The sequence below is a fragment of the Conger conger genome, chromosome 7 (assembly GCF_963514075.1).
Source record: "Conger conger chromosome 7, fConCon1.1, whole genome shotgun sequence".
NCBI lineage: Eukaryota > Metazoa > Chordata > Actinopteri > Anguilliformes > Congridae > Conger > Conger conger.
Window position 1 is genome coordinate 8,801,871 of NC_083766.1, and position 16,055 is coordinate 8,817,925.

General features: G+C 43.0%; 1 protein-coding gene across 2 annotated transcripts; it reads left to right on the forward strand.

The window, feature by feature from the left end:
• Window positions 1-4,901: 4,901 nt before the first annotated feature.
• Window positions 4,902-16,015, forward strand: hoatz (HOATZ cilia and flagella associated protein). 2 transcript variants are annotated; one of them, XM_061247229.1, is made up of 6 exons: window positions 4,902-5,108; window positions 6,705-6,743; window positions 6,856-6,926; window positions 11,911-11,970; window positions 13,346-13,398; window positions 15,409-16,015. In XM_061247229.1, the coding sequence occupies exons 1-6, from the start codon at window positions 4,907-4,909 to the stop codon at window positions 15,473-15,475; spliced, it is 492 nt and encodes a 163-aa protein (XP_061103213.1). In that variant the 5' UTR covers window positions 4,902-4,906; the 3' UTR covers window positions 15,476-16,015. The 2 variants fall into 2 exon arrangements, 1 of the variants encoding a protein (XP_061103213.1); XR_009709066.1 differs by lacking the exons at window positions 4,902-5,108; window positions 6,705-6,743; window positions 6,856-6,926; window positions 11,911-11,970; window positions 13,346-13,398 and adding an exon at window positions 13,771-14,182.
• The last annotated feature ends 40 nt before the right edge of the window (window positions 16,016-16,055 follow it).

Genomic DNA, 16,055 nt, shown 5'->3' on the forward strand with positions numbered 1-16,055 from the left:
GGCTGCCATGCAAGGCACCAAACAGCTCGTCAGGAGCTATTGGGGGGTGAGGTGTCTTACTCAGGGACACTTCAGCACAGCCCGGGTGGGGGATCTGCCCCTAATTTTGCCCCTAGTTGTAAGCTCTTGTACCATTTGGCGTCCCAGTGGCATTAACAGGTAAAAGAGGAACTATTGTTCCAGAATTTGAATAGTAAAAATCAGAGAACAAACAAAAACAGGCCTTAAATGGGAGTTCGATATTCAAGAAGCCACCTGCAGAAAATAAGGCTAATTCATTTATTTATTTATTTTTTGGTTTGCCTCACTTAGGCATGGCAGTTTGATTTTGACTAGTCTTGGCTGCCCTCTAGTGGGACCTATTTAAAAATGAAGTTCTATTGGAGGAAGGACTGTAAACCATATATGGTTGCTAGAACTAAGTCCTGCATGCCTGTAGGGGCGGCCTGTAGCGTAGCGGTAAAGGTCATTGGATCGATCCCCGGAGTGGCCACAATAAGATCCGCACAGCCGTTGAGCCCTTCAGCAAGGCCCTGAACACTGCATTGCTCCAGGGGAGGATTGTCTCCTGGTTAGTCTAGTCAACTGTACGTCGCTCGGGATGAGATCTAATGTAATGCATGCATTTCTCAACCAGGGACTCAGGAAACAGTAAGGAATGTTTGGAAACAAGAAGAGGAACAGTCAATACACAGAAGGCCTAATATATTATTTTGGCAATTCAGCATGTGGCCTTCCAGTAGTAGGCTATCCGATCGAAATCTACATGATCTATAAATTATTTTAAAAATCTTAATCTAAAATGATCCTCTATAAACAGTATTTAACACATATACACAATAAATAGTTAGAATAATTTTTACATTTGCAGATAGCATATATTTGGATAGTTCAATGCATGCTCACAGCAAATAGTAATAATGGAATCTCCATCCATCCATCCATTATCTGAACCCGCTTATCCTGATCAGGGTCGCAGGAGCCTATCCCAGCATACATTGGGCGAAAGGCAGGAATACACCCTGGACAGGTCGCCAGTCTATCTCAGGGCACACACACCATTCACTCACACACTCATACCTATGGGCAATTTTAGATTCTCCAATCAGCCTAACGTGCATGTCTTTGGACTGTGGGAGGAAACCGGAGTACCCGGAGGAAACCCACGCAGACACGGGGAGAACATGCAAACTCCGCACAGAGAGGCCCCGGCCGACGGGGATTCGAACCCAGGACCTCCTTGCTGTGAGGCAGCAGTGCTACCCACTGCGCCATCCGTGCCGCCCATAATGGAATCTGACTTAAATTAATGACAAAGGGCAATTTAATCAATGTTATTCCAAAATGTTAATAAACCGATTCCTCCCGCTTTAGGACTTCTGGATGACCAGCCAATGGATTGCAACATACTGAATTATAGGCATTGTGGGAGACGGTGGGTTAAGTAACCCGCTGCCTCTTTGCTCACATAATTGTTTGACCAGACAAACACAGCGGCTGATTAAATTATGGCCTGCCAATGCTGCTCGCGCCGGGCAAGTCCAGACACGACTTTGCGATGGCAAAGCGACCGTTCCCCAAACACGCGTTTCTCTGGTAACCCCCAAGGCCAACACATGTGTCCACTCGCTAGCCATAGTAATATCCGCCCCAAGACAAACGAAAAATGACAAACGGCAAATAAGCGCCGCCAACAAGGAAGATAGCGCGGTACAGATTTCTTGTTTTGTCTTCTGCAATGTCGCGGTGCTATTGTTTATTCATCTTTATAATACCGAGTGACTAGACCTGGCAATACAGTCTACAGGAATGTTGGGTTGGTCATCTGATTTTGGGCTTCTTGATTGATTTGACAGGTAAGAATGATGTACTGTAGCCACTCCGGAGTGAACTCGTTAGGTAACTGGCTCACGTTAGTCCTTTCGTCTTATTATTAATAATAACGACCTAAATTCGTAGCAGCCACACATTATGTTAAACAGAGCCAATACAATTTACTTTATTTATTTATTTATTTGAGTTTAGCATGGCTAATATTGAGATATATATATATATATATATATATATATATATATATATATATATATATATATATATAAGCGCACTGAATTTGTTGTTAGACCTTCCATAGACAAATCATAAAAATAAAAAAACATAAAACAAATGTTATGAAACAATGGCAAGAGGTTTGCACAATCATTATCATGTATCTTCAACAATCATCGACCAAGTCATACATGGCTTCTCACATTATAGGCAGTCAAAATCGCAATAAATATTTTAGCTGTAGAAAAAGTGGCAGTTCCAGCAGAGGAATTTTTACTGAGAAGCAAATGTAACAGAATGTAGCCTTATAGCCTATAGACTATAGGCTAGTCCACATTAAGATTTAAGGTTTCTTCTTTCTGCAGTAGCATGCTTAGTCATGCTACTGATACATTAAACATTCATTTTAAAAAAGGGTAACACGTTTAGCCTAGTTATAATTTTAACTAGTTTAAGAGCAATGAAAGCCCCATAAAATGTAACATTTCAGCAGGAAATGTGATTACTGGAGTGACTCTCTGAAGTTGAATATTGCGCTTTTTATATTTTTATAAAAGCAGTGCATCTTTTTTCCCTGACTTTTTTAACGCATTTGTTGACGGTTGTCCAGCGGTCTGACTAATGAACAAAAAAAGACTTCCTTCTTCGTACCCTTGGTAACCCCGTCTAACATCTCTCGTTCCTGCCGCCGCCGACCTTCCCGCTGTCTAATGACTCCCGCTTCCGCAGGCGCTGAAATTTGAAGTTCAGTTGAGATGCGCCCTATAAAATCTCCCAGCTTGTAATGGAATGGACAGGGCCGAAGCACGGGACTCCAACGACAGTTCAGAGACACGCTACCTAAAGGTATGTGAAGCAAATTTTCATGCTCTCGTGCTCTTGACAATATAGCGCTGGTCAATCAAAGCTACATATACCAAATTAACACGATGACAATATAGCCTGTTCAAATAGTCTGAGAATATTTTAAATTTTAGGCTATACATATTAAGTATGTTGTTTTAGTGACTAATCTGTGTTTAAACTTAAAGGTCAGTACTTGACTGCCATAGTGCGATGTTTGTTAGTTAACCTATTCAGGTAAATCGTTTTGTTGTTGTTGATAATGTTGTTCATTTCTGGCGAAAAAGACGAGTAGCCTGAATGAGATATTCGAGTATGAAACATTTGCGGCCTAATATGCCACAATATATTGAATGGACCTAATCCGAGGCCAAGAAAGGTTGACCGCAAGAAACTTAGAAACACGCCCATTTATTTCCATGTTGCGTTAGCTAATTCATTGTAAAAAAACGAAAAGACACTACTGGAACTCCACCTGGCATTGTGACGTCGGTAGGTCCATGACTACTAGCTAATGTACACAAAAAAGTTTCTGTTGGAAACTGAAGTGCTGAACAGAACTGTAATGGAATCTGTCTGGACATGGAATGCACTCTTTTTTATATTCATTTAATTATTATCTTAAAACGTTGGTCATTTTGACCAAATTTATGTTTTCTTTCCAGCCAAGGTAAGAAGTGTTGCTGATTTCCCCATTCAAGTACATTCATTGATTCATAGCCTATTTGCCATGTCATATTTGTAATGCATTAATATTAACAGAGCCTTGCACACAGCTAATGCATTTGCTTAGCATTGCTACTAGAATGAACCAATAGCCTACTAAGAATAACATGTATGGTTGCTGAGACGGTAATGAGCAGTTGTTATTATTATACCAGCAATATGTAGTGTGATGACTTGTTTGATATTCTGATTGTAATGTTTCCCCTATATTCATCCTTTACTTGTCAGGTGTCCTTTGACTGGCCACCACAGTTGGAGCTTGGTTTGTAGGCAGTGTAGTTAGCTGATTGTTTTTGTGCTAGCTGCAATCACTAACCATACTGCCAACACAACAGGCTACAAGCAGCCACTTGCCATTCTTCATCGTCCAACACTGATTCTGTGGAGAAGAAGCCTGGAGTTTTAATTCCGGAAGAATCTTTAATCATTGTATATATTTTTCTAATTTAATATGTCATTTGGTAAATTGAACTGGTCATTATTACGCCTACTTTGTGAGTCTGGAAGGAGTCTGTGCGGTCACCAGGCAGTGTAGTTAGCTGATTGCGATGTTCGGTAATCACTATCTACACAGCCAGGTGAACAGCAGAAATTACACTCCACTGCGAGGCTTTTATGCAGTGCTGGCACTGAGGCAATTTAGTACTACAACCTCTTGAATAACATATGCTTTCAACTGAAAATAAAATAAAATATGTGATTATACAGAAAGTGAATGTGTTGTTTCTGTTTTTGTGTCTGTTTCCATGCATGTCTTGTGAGGATAAGAAAAGGTTAATGTGGAATATGAAGGCATACAAAAACACACTGTTGTCATGGTTTAGAGCATGATCTTTGTTTCATGTTGCTCCAACATTTGTGCCATTTTATTAAAACACAGCCTGGGTAATTTATTCAAACACAGTCTGGGTTATTTGCTGTTTGATTAGGTATTGGTCGTAGATATAATCATAGCTTTTGTAACACTGGACTTGTGCATTAGCACAATAATAATAATAATAATAATACATTTGATTGTCATTATGATTTATCATTAATACATACCATTCATGATGCATAATACAACATACATTATTATAAATAGATTTATTAACAATAAAAATAAATCGTCATGAACACATGAAGCATGTGTCAAGCAGTAGTCGTACAGTATAACTAATATTAACACTAAATTGGTTTCTACTTTTACGAGACAGTGACTAAACTCCAGTGTGTCGCGAGCGTCTCCATGGTAACAGACCACGCGCGTCTCTTTGTTGACTTAATTTCACTTCCTGGAGCTGCAACAAAAATGTCTGAGACCATGGAGAGGAACGGTTTGGAACCTGCGGATTTAGACAATTATTTTACCGTTTTTGCTGGATCCCCACAAGAAGATGTGTCATACGCCAAGGTCTTCTGGAGTTCTGTCACTCTGCAACCGCCCCTGGAGTCGCGCCTGGTTTCGGGCGACATTAGTCAGAGGTTGAAAGTAGCCGGGAACCCTCAGCATTGTAAGTGTTACTACTCGTACCTAACTACTTGTCTGGCTTACAAAAACATATTTAGCTACATTTGATTTTACTTATTCGCCTTGTGTCATCGTCCTGTATTTGTTCAAATAAACGGCATTTTCAGGTTTACTTTTGCTGTATGACCAGTTGAACAGTTTTATGAAGCCTTTTACGTTTAAAATACGATTTGTGTTAGGTGGTGGTTAAGTTAGAGAAAGAAAAGTTAAAGAAAATACTGTAAATCCCTTTCATGACCATAACATTAGCTATCATTGAATGCAGGGATAGTGTGTTTTTATTGATTAACCAATGGAGAAAGAAATATTTGAATCATTCATACATTCAGTAGCTTACAATACATGGGCTACATCCCTCAGGCACATAAGTAAATATGCAAAAGTATGCATTGATTAAATATGTTTATATGTAATAGTAATGCTATTTTTCATAATTGGACATGGTATTCACTGATTGGGTGTGCTTTGTAGAAAATAATTCCTTTTGAAATATATGAACATCTTAATTGAGTAATTATTTGAATGGCATATGAAATCACAGTGAAATCTCAGAGTCTGAAAAGGTGTGAATATCAAGTCACAGAAACATTCGGCACTGCTGTTCAAGGGAAATATTATGGGAGCAATTAATCACATTTTAGTAGTTTCCATTTAACAAGAAGCCAATTGGAACGCCACCAGGACAGGCCCTAGGACCATACAGTATGTGAGAATGCTGACACAAAGTAGCTATGCTAGGATGCTGCATTCTAATTCTACACTTAACACACTTAATAAGTGTAATATATTGGGGAGAGTGGATGTATGCTGGCGATGCAAGAAAGAAGGAAGGAAGATCTATCATGCATTTGTCATGCTGTTTTTCAAATTTATGGAAACACTGGCAAGTGTATGCTTTTTCCATTTAGCGAAAATATTCATAATAACATCGCCTTGAGTCCCAGTCTTCCTCTTCTTGTACAGACCAAATAAACCTGTTTTTATCCCTTTTTCTGATCTCTCAAAAAGTTGTAATGCTTTCCTGGTAGGTCTCCAGAGCTCCCTCAATCAAATTGAGAAAGGATATTTTATTCAAACATAATTCTCCTAAAACGACATCATTTGTACAGTGCGCAAATGTTATTTTATTTATAAGTCAGTTTGGCTATTGCCACGGCTAATCCACACTCTCTGATTGAAGCTGCCGCTCCTGCTCACACATAGGGCAGGGCAGCCATTATTGGCATTCTTTTTTTTTTTTCAGATTTTTCCCTTTTTCTCCCAATTTGGTAGCCAATTGTACCTCGTCTGATTCAATTGGAGGTAGTCGTATTAGATGTACCGCCCGTACCCCGTCCCTCGACGGCCCGAATGAGAGCGACACGCCTTCTTCAAGCCGTCTCGTCTCGTCTCGTGCCCGTTGCCGTGATTCCGAGGCGCCCGAGGTGCTTATTGTGCGGCGAATCGATTTGAAATTAGGGAGGAAATTGTACATTTTCAGCCCCAGGTTGGGTACTAATACTAAGTGAAATTAAGAAAAGTAGCTAGGAGGATATGTGCTAAGGCTAAGCCATTAAACAGTGTAATGTTCTTTCTCTAGATGTGAGTACAGGCCACGGACCCCCTATCCTGGACACAAGTGAGTATGAAACCAGATGTGGATTCATACTTAGTCATACTAGTATGTGGAGTCAGTGATGTTTGCAGCCACACACCCCATGTCATGTATTGTACCTGTACTCTACGTGTAGAATGTGAGGAGAACCTCCAGGCAGCGTATCTGAAGCAACGGGCAGATGAAAAGAAGATATACCTGCAGATGGTGAGATCAGTTCTTACCTGACACAGCACACACTGAGATCAGCTCTTACCTGACACCAGCACACACTGAGATCAGCTCTTACCTGAGACACACTGAGTGAGATCAGCTCTTACCTGAGACACACTGAGATCAGCTCTTACCTGAGACACACTGAGTGAGATCAGCTCTTACCTGAGACACACTGAGATCAGCTCTTACCTGAGACACACTGAGTGAGATCAGCTCTTACCTGAGACACACTGAGATCAGCTCTTACCTGAGACACACTGAGTGAGATCAGCTCTTACCTGAGACACACTGAGATCAGCTCTTACCTGAGACACACTGAGTGAGATCAGCTCTTACCTGAGACACACTGAGTGAGATCAGCTCTTACCTGAGACACACTGAGTGAGATCAGCTCTTACCTGAGACACACTGAGTGAGATCAGCTCTTACCTGAGACACACTGAGTGAGATCAGCTCTTACCTGAGACACACTGAGTGAGATCAGCTCTTACCTGAGACACACTGAGTGAGATCAGCTCTTACCTGACACCAGCACACACTGAGTGAGATCAGCTCTTACCTGATGATCTTTTACATGTAAACCTACCCATAAACATCACTGATCAAGGTTTTTCTTTCAATAATATCCAGTTGTAGCCATATAGCTACAGGGAAATCTACAGTATATTATTATCTAGGCCATAACAAAACATCAGTCACAGAAACATCAAACAAAACACCAGTCACATTACACCAGTGATATTAGCAAAAATGACATTGGGTAATTGGGTAAAACGGCAATAGTACAAGGTAAAAGAGAGAAAATTAAATAATAAGTGTTAGAAGCAATATGTTTAAAATATGGTGCTCTGAGTTTAAATCATACAGTATAGTTACTGTCCATGCAGCTGTTGGTACTGCAGGTACCGTGCAACGGATACAGTTTGCTCATTAAACTGTCATACACTAAACAAGTCACATTAAATAGATCATAAAATCTGCATGGCAGATAAGAGTGGCCACTAAGCTGACGCATCATGTAGTGTGTGATATTTCAGAAGTGTGGTTTTAGCAGCTGGCAGAGAGCGTGCTGTGGTCGGAGATGCAGGGTGCACCGTGACACCGGATCATCAGTTTTAAGAGTGAGGGCCTGGCAGGCCGGGGGCGGGCAGGGTTCAGCCTCAACTCCCTGTCCTGCATTAAGGAAATGAGTCCAGCAGCACTGCTGCTCTTTCACATCCCTGTATTAAACCTGACAGAGCGGGAGAGAGAGAGGGGGAGGGAGAGAGAGAGAGGAGAGAGGGAGGGAGGGAGAGAGAGAGGGGGAGAGAGAGAGAGGAGGGAGGGAGAGAGAGAGAGGAGGGGAGGGAGAGAGAGAGAGAGGGGGGAGGGAGAGAGAGAGAGGGGGAGGGAGAGAGAGAGGGGGGAGAGAGAGAGAGAGAGGGGAGTAGGGAGAGAGGGAGAGAGAGAGGGGGAGGGAGAGAGAGGGAGGAGGGAGGGAGAGAAGAAGGAGGGAGGTAGAGAGTGAGAGAGAGAAGGAGGAGGGAGATATAGAGAGGAAGAGAGAGGGAGAGAGAGGGAGGAGGGAGGTAGAGAGAGTGTGAGAGAGGGAGTAGGGAGTAATGGAGAGAGAGGGAGAGAGGAAGGGAGAGGGGGGACAGAGAGAGAGGGAGATAGAGAGAGAGAAGGAGGGAGGAGGGAGGGAGAGACCGAAGGAGAGAGGCAGGGATGGAAGAGAGAGTGAAGAGCTGAGAAGGGAGTGTGAGAGAGAGAGAGGGAAAGAGAGAGAGGGGAGGAGAGGGGGAGAGAGAGAGATTGAGAGAGGGGGGAGAGGGAGATAGAGAGAGAAGGCTAGCCCTGCTGCAGTGTTCTGCATCTTAGATCATCCGGGGGGGGGGGGTCTCCTCAGCAAATTTGCTGAGCTCGTGTGCACATTTATACTGTAAATGGGAGAGCCCTCTTATTCATAAAAAATGAAAAGGAAAAGCTTTTTTAAAGCTAAAATCAATTATGATTAAAAGCTGTTGGACTACTACTGTGTGTGTGTTGCGCTGGCAACCTAACCGGCTGAACAATCCATTAAATTGTACAAGCTTTGTGATAACCTTTTGGTATTGTGCTTATTGTGAATATTTTTTTACAGCCTATTATATTTGTGCTTTCTCTTTCGGGGATGTAACGGGCAGGTGACATGCTTGTGTGCTCCCCTTTGAATCCAACCCGCGAATGACATACAGCCTCACCCCGTAATAGCCACTTTCGGACACGCCCAGCAAGCGGCCATTAGGATCTGCCGTATATTACGCAATATCTATATAAAATTCCACATTTGACAATGTTAATAGCCGGTATTTTTTGGTATATGTCCAGAAGCGCTTTCCTGGAATGCCGGTTTTCAAGACCTATAATGTATTGTCTCTGACAAAGCTATTACCTTCTCTGCGATTAAAGAGCGTCAGGATTCTCTGTGGTTGTGGTCTTCCAGCAAAATGGCCGCCCCCACTGGCCACTCGCACCGGACCTGTGTGACCCAAATAAAAAAAAGTGGGTTTTGTGGATAGTGTCCCTGGACTCTCCCTTTCCTCCCCGTGATTAATGGGTGTGTGGAGCCCCGCCCACCCGCTGGCCACCTAAACTAATCTGATTAGCCGGGCCGGGCTGTGTACTCACAGATCAATTCATCTGAAAGGGGTTATGATGATTACGGAGGCATTGATTTATCCCCGCAGTGCGCGCGGGGGAAACGGCTCATCTCTCCACTGGGGAGATGTGACGGCCGCTGCAATAGACTAAATGCTTCCTTGCAGCCATGGCCAGCCCTGCCTTATTGCCACTAAACCAATATACTAATTGCAAAGGCAGGAATTTAGGTAATCGCCGACCTCGCTGACCCCTCCACGCCCACGCTAAATGTACCCCATTGTAGTTTTTTTAGCGGTGCTCTTGTACATTCGTCCCAGAGTCAGGGACCGGAGCCGAGGTCCAATGGCGCGTCTGTCCCACATGGAGTCGCTGCGCTGAAAACCCGCCACCAATCGACAGCACCGGAAACGGAAAAGTGCCTTTGCGCAGTGTCCAAAAGATTGTACAGATGTTTAGTCACTTGATTTTATTATGTAATAAATGGCATGCCTTATTTAGACCATCCTCATTCCGCCTACAGTACATCTGGAGTAGTCCCAAAGGTACCCCTCTCCTGGTTGTGGAATAGCTGTCGACCCTATTTTCAGCATACACCATGAACAGGAGGTATTTTATCAATCAGGTCGCTGTTGTTGCTTTTTTGTATCATTGGCTGCATTTCACATACACTCAGTGAGCACTTTATTAGGTATTTATTACTTATTTTTTTAGAGTTATTTAGTCTTCCATTGGTGTAGGCTATCCACTTCAAGGTAAGACGTGTTGTGTGTTCAGAGATGCTCTTCTGCATACCACTGTTGTAATGTGTGGTTATCTTCCTGTTAGCTTTGACCAGTCTGGCCCTTCTCCACTAACCTCTCACATTAACAAGGTGTTTTTGCCCACAGAACTGCTGCTCACTGGATGTTTTTGCAAACTCTAGAAGACTGGTGTGCGTGAAAATCCATGAAAATCCCAGGTGTCAGTATGTTGAAATGGCATATCCTGTTACCATAGTGATTCAAAATTGCACCTTGAAAAAAGTAACGAATGCAAAAGTGAACCCACACCTTACCTATATCCATCCATCCATCCATTATCTGAACCCGCTTATCCTGATCAGGGTCGCAGGGGGGCTGGAGCCTATCCCAGCATACATTGGGCGAAAGGCAGGAATACACCCTGGACAGGTCGCCAGTCTATCGCAGGGCCCGCCTTACCTATATAATTAAATTAATTGCAAATGGATTGTAATGTTATAACCCTCAAAATACTTGCTGTTTTCACATACCGTACGTGAAAGGGGTTCGGGCCTTGTATTCGTGATTTTATATTTTGCCTGGAGTGGGACATACCTGTACAGACGGGTCTTTCGGTCAGGTCACAGTTGTAGGTCAGGGCAGATTGATGTCCGGACCGTTTCTCACTTTCCCCACTGAGACCAATCATCCAGCAGACCAGTAAAGCGTAGTCCTCTGGACAACGGATCAATTTGCCCGGAGTCCTCTTAAGTAATTAACCTTCCCTCAAAGCACTGTGAATCACCCCCATTTCACAGAGCTTTCTCATTTCATACCAGCAGACCATTCTTTGGAATGTCTGTCTGCTCAGAGAATCCAGGACAGACAACTGTTACTTTAACATTACTATAATACATACATAATAGATAACTATAATGTGCTAAGATTTCTGCAGATTTCAAAACAAATTTGCGCTTATTTAATTTTAAGATGTTTTTGTTCGTTTTCAGACTGTCAGTTCAGCTGAATAAAACGTTGCTGTGAAATGGCTTCAGTAAAATAACAATAAATCTTTATGTACGACTGCACAGTCGCATATAATTCATCATATTATCTTTCGGTTTGCAAACAGCTCGTGAAAAAAAAGATGCCGAATGATTGAAGCTAATATTTCGAAAATGTAATATAGCGTCGCGGTAACCAATTAAGTCACTGTGAAAAGGCTATGTGCTTGTCAAATTTGCGCAGAGCGTATTCGTAATGGATTAATCAGGCACCATTGAACATGAGCTCCCATTCTGTCTGCAATCCCCCAGCCAAGTGCTAAATCAGATTTATGAGGCTCATTTACTGACGGGAGGGGTTCGACTGGCTCAGACTGACAGCTGCTCTCCTCTCAGCGGGGGATCATGGCAGCCTCCCTGCGCCTGGAACACAAGCCGCACAGCTCTTTTATCGAGGGGTACGCCCTTGTCTTTTAGGGAACGCTTCATCTTTTTCTGCTCCTTCTTCCTCTTCTTCTTCTTCTTCTTCCTCCTCCTCTTGGTTGTGCCAGGTTGTAAACAGGAAATGTCACATGGTCAATCTCCCGGCTTGTGTCAGCTCCTCCGTCACATGTCCCCAATCTGTTACAGGCCAAACACCGAGACGAGGTCATCGCCCTTCTCAGACGACAGAGGGAGGAGCGGATCAAGGTAGAACGTTCTCTGCCCAGACGGCCACCGCAAAAATAAAAAAAGTTTGAAATGAGTATCAACGCAACTCTTTACTGTAATCTACTTAGATAATGAATTGTGCTTTTTAAAGAAGAGGCAGGGGAGGTTAAATCACCCCCCGGTCTTTTGCTAATACAGTCATTTGGGATGATAATGGCGGAGGCAGAAAACCCCATTTCCTCTGCAGCAGCCAAGTGTTTCATTTAACGTTCATCCATTAGAGCGTCTATCCCTCGCCCTCAGCAGTTTTCCCCCAGGGCTCAGCACTTTGTGAAGACTGCGTGTGTGTGTGTGTGTGTGTGTGTGTGTGTGTGTGTGTGTGTGTGTGTGTTTGTGCAGCGTGGGGGGGAAGGGGGGGGTCAGTGAATGTTGTCATGAGGGAGACAAATTAAATCTTCATTTCCCCAGGGGGCCTGGCTTTCCTCCCAGTGGGATCGTTTGTTGCATGTGTGGGTGGGCGGGTGTGTGTGTGTGTGTGTGTGTGTGTGTGTGTAGGTGGGAGGGTGGGTTCTGTCAAAAGGGGAATAGCACAGAGATCAGGTTGACCCAGAGCACTAAGCTGGACAGAGGAAATGAGAAATAATGCTTCTTGTTCATACATCTGCCTTCGCTGGTCAGCCAATGTGTCTGAGTGGGCAGTGTTATTTAACTGCAGGCTGGCTAAGCAGACGTGTAAAGATGACACCACACAATGCCTGTGTCATGGTGGTGATTTATTGAAACAGACATCTTCACATTTCATAATAAAATCCAGGTAAAGTCAGTGTTCGTAGTGTAGACTTCTAAAGACCACCGCATTCTTGGCTGGCTCCAATTGGCTATGTCCAATTTGTTCATTTAGATTTTTCTGAGAAAAATGTTACGTGTGATTTCAAGCACCAGTTAGACATATCAATTAATAATATGTGCAAGATAGACTAACATAGCTGGCATAAAACAACTTCAATCCATCAAGAAAAGCAAGGCCAGTGTAGTTTTACTGAATTTACTTCAAAGTTTTTATTTTGATGCAGACTATTTTCAGTATGTCAGTGCTGCCATATTTTGTATACATTTGATACTTTCCACATTTCCAAAAAGTTGTTTCAATGAAAAGTACAAAGTGTCTCTTGTTGTGGACAACAATGGAGTTGTATGACCACTGTGATATTTTACTGCTTTCAAATGGTATATCCTGTTACTATAGTGATTGAAAATTGCACTGTGAAAAAAGGAATGAATGCTAAAAACCCACACTGGCCCAGTCGGTGAGACTTAAGGGGCTAAATATGTAATATTTGAAATTGTCCTTAGTTCTATTGTATGCTTTGACAGCCATAATATTGTTTTGTTTTGTTTTTTGGTTTTCTAACAGAAGGAGATGATATCCCTGCCATATAAACCAAACAAGGGCAATGTCGAAAAGAGGTAATGGAAAAACTTTCATTTGAAAGAAGCAATTTCAGCAAATATATTTCAAAAAAAATGTTTTTGTGTATGTGTGTGCGTGTGTGAGAGAAACTTCCGCAATTACGTGCAGGATATAGATAACAAGACTGTTAAAAATGTGTTATCTTTTTGTAATCCAATTCATCTCTCAGTTAGGTGCCATTACAGGGATTGTGTTTCTGTTGATGCTTCGCCGTGTTCAGATTTACTTACACTCTTTCGACTCTTGGCAAGGCACAGTGGGAGGAGGGAGAATGCACTCATAAAAGTATAGAGCATCTTTACAGAAAGATGGAGGGGTCTCTGCTGCACGGTAGGGCACGCATTGATCCTTTCGCCAATGAGGCAGTAACCCTCGCTAACCAATAATTTACTGCCACGCAAAGTGTGGGCACTGCCAATTTGCTGATACTGCTGCCATAAATCAAGAGAAATTAAGGAGAGAGACACAAATAATGCTTCGTATTCATTCCTGGCAGTGGATGATATAACTGTTTGTGTGTGCGCGTGTGGTTTGTTCAAATCTCCTTGAGTGACAGGGGAAGAGAATGAAAGAGGAAGAGAAAAGAGGAAAGAGTCACAAATAAGGCAGCGGATGATATAATTGTATGTGATGTGCAAGTGTGGTTTCTCCAAATGCCCTTGAGTGACAGGAGAAAGACTTTATGCGTGTCACCTTAAGCGCACGCGGGAAGGAAATATTGTACCACTCTACAGTGCCTTTGTTTGTTTTGTCCTCCTCTGAAACGGTGACATCACTGCGGTAAAACTGAATACTTTTTGGTTTGTTTGATTGCATGCTTAAAGGATCAATGTGGCTTCCTTTTAGCCTCCCACTTATCTTTATTAAGTCTTACTGCAAACAGTTCGTTGATCTGTTTAAAGCAGACAGCGGTACGGGTAGCCATTTGTCTGGGCCACTGAAAATGGAAAGATGAGAGCCGTTCTCCTGGAGCGGTGTTGTCCGCTTGCCCAAGTTTGTCTACGGGCATTATGGCGCGGCTAATGAATTTTGGATGGATCGGGCTGCAGCTACACTGGAGCCTCGAAGGCCCTGCCTCTCCAACTACCGGGAGGGACCCCCTGAAACAGAGAGTGGCTAACCCTCCTCACGACTCTCTCCCGAGACTACAATAAACGGCCTGTTGGCGGAGTTGATCCGGGGCTGGTTAAAGCCCATCGATTTACTGCCAGGCCATATTAAATAGAGCCCGTGTCGATTACGGTGTAAGCCCGGCTAATTTAGCTCCATTGCTGGGTAGCTTTCCTTCCTCGTCCGTCATTCGGCGTTGTTTAATGGCCTCTTTGTGTTTGTTGTGCGTCGGGAAAAACAAAAAAAATGAAATAGAAATCACGGTCCGCAGCTTTTAACTGCTGATCTGACACAATATGAATGTTTGTTGGCCATTGACATGGTTTTCTGTTTGTGGGGCTGGCAGAGGGAGACGGTTGGAGTAAATCATTGTTCAGCGACAGGCCATGGGCCTCGTGCAGCAGCGATTATTACTAATGTAACTATGAGAGCAGCGTGAGTTATACGCCGTAAGAATCCCGTACTCACAACCTGGTTGGTCCAGCATGACTATTGAATCACGGTAAGCGTTCAACCAGACCTGGGTCAAATGCCTTTCTACGCTTTACTGAGTTCGTCTGGTGTATTGGAGCCTATGACACTCTCATTGAGTGCAAAACCCACATTGTGGTCCTCTTAGGTGTCTCAGTTGCACCAGGCGAGATCAATCGAGGACAGTATTTGAATCCAAAACAACTTCAAATTTGACCCAGGTCTTGTTCTTGCTTATCCATTGGATTGCCTAAAAGCAAACGTAACACTGGCTTTCTGATACAAATGAAATAAAGCCAATATTGCATCAAAAGGGGTTTTGGCCTTTTTATGATAAAATGTGCAACACACCTGTTGGTTACTGTTCCAGTTTGCATTGGGCCTTGTATTGTGTTCCCACTTGATTGTGCATTGTGTCTCACCAGCCCACCCCCACTCAAACTCCCAGAAGACATCCAGCAGGACATGGAGGATGTTCGAGGACTGGACTAGTGACTTTGGTGTGACTGAGGAGTACGTTGCCGGCCCACTGGTGAACAACACTGGGGGCAACACTCGCGAAGCACTGCAAGATAACTGAAGAAAAGCGAAAGCATTCGAAATTAGCATAGTGTGAGCCAGTGGACAAGACGAAAACAACAACGGTTTTCAGAGGTTCCTACCAAGACGCAACTTACTCACAGTTAAGAGACTGCCATTTAGACGAATGAAATGGAGATAATGACATTGTGCTTGAAAACATCTAATTTAAATGGAGGCAGGCAGCTATAGCCAGCTTGATCATCAGACCAACAACAAACAACAGTATCGTTCTGCATGACTGCAGGCTCAATTACAATGCCGAAAGTTGAATTTGGCTGGCACCCACTTATGAGTTGGCAAGGTACAGTGCTAAAAACAAAAGGCCATCCAGATGCACAAAGTTATTAGCCCATGATTGCAGGCATTTCTCTGTGGTTTATTCTGCACAAGAAAGGACTTTTGTTATTTTCTAAATATCCTAACTGATTTGCTTTAACTTATGTTGATCTATTACTGCTTATTATCAATAATAAAAAACTGAAAATCCACT

Excerpts from the sequence above, each read along its gene's own strand:
- hoatz (XM_061247229.1), top strand. The coding sequence starts at position 4,907 with ATGTCTGAGACCATGGAGAGGAACGGTTTGGAACCTGCGGATTTAGAC. Across the intron at positions 6,744-6,855 it reads ACCCCCTATCCTGGACACAA|AATGTGAGGAGAACCTCCAG; the intron begins GTGAGTATGAAA and ends CTCTACGTGTAG. Across the intron at positions 11,971-13,345 it reads AGAGGGAGGAGCGGATCAAG|AAGGAGATGATATCCCTGCC; the intron begins GTAGAACGTTCT and ends GTTTTCTAACAG.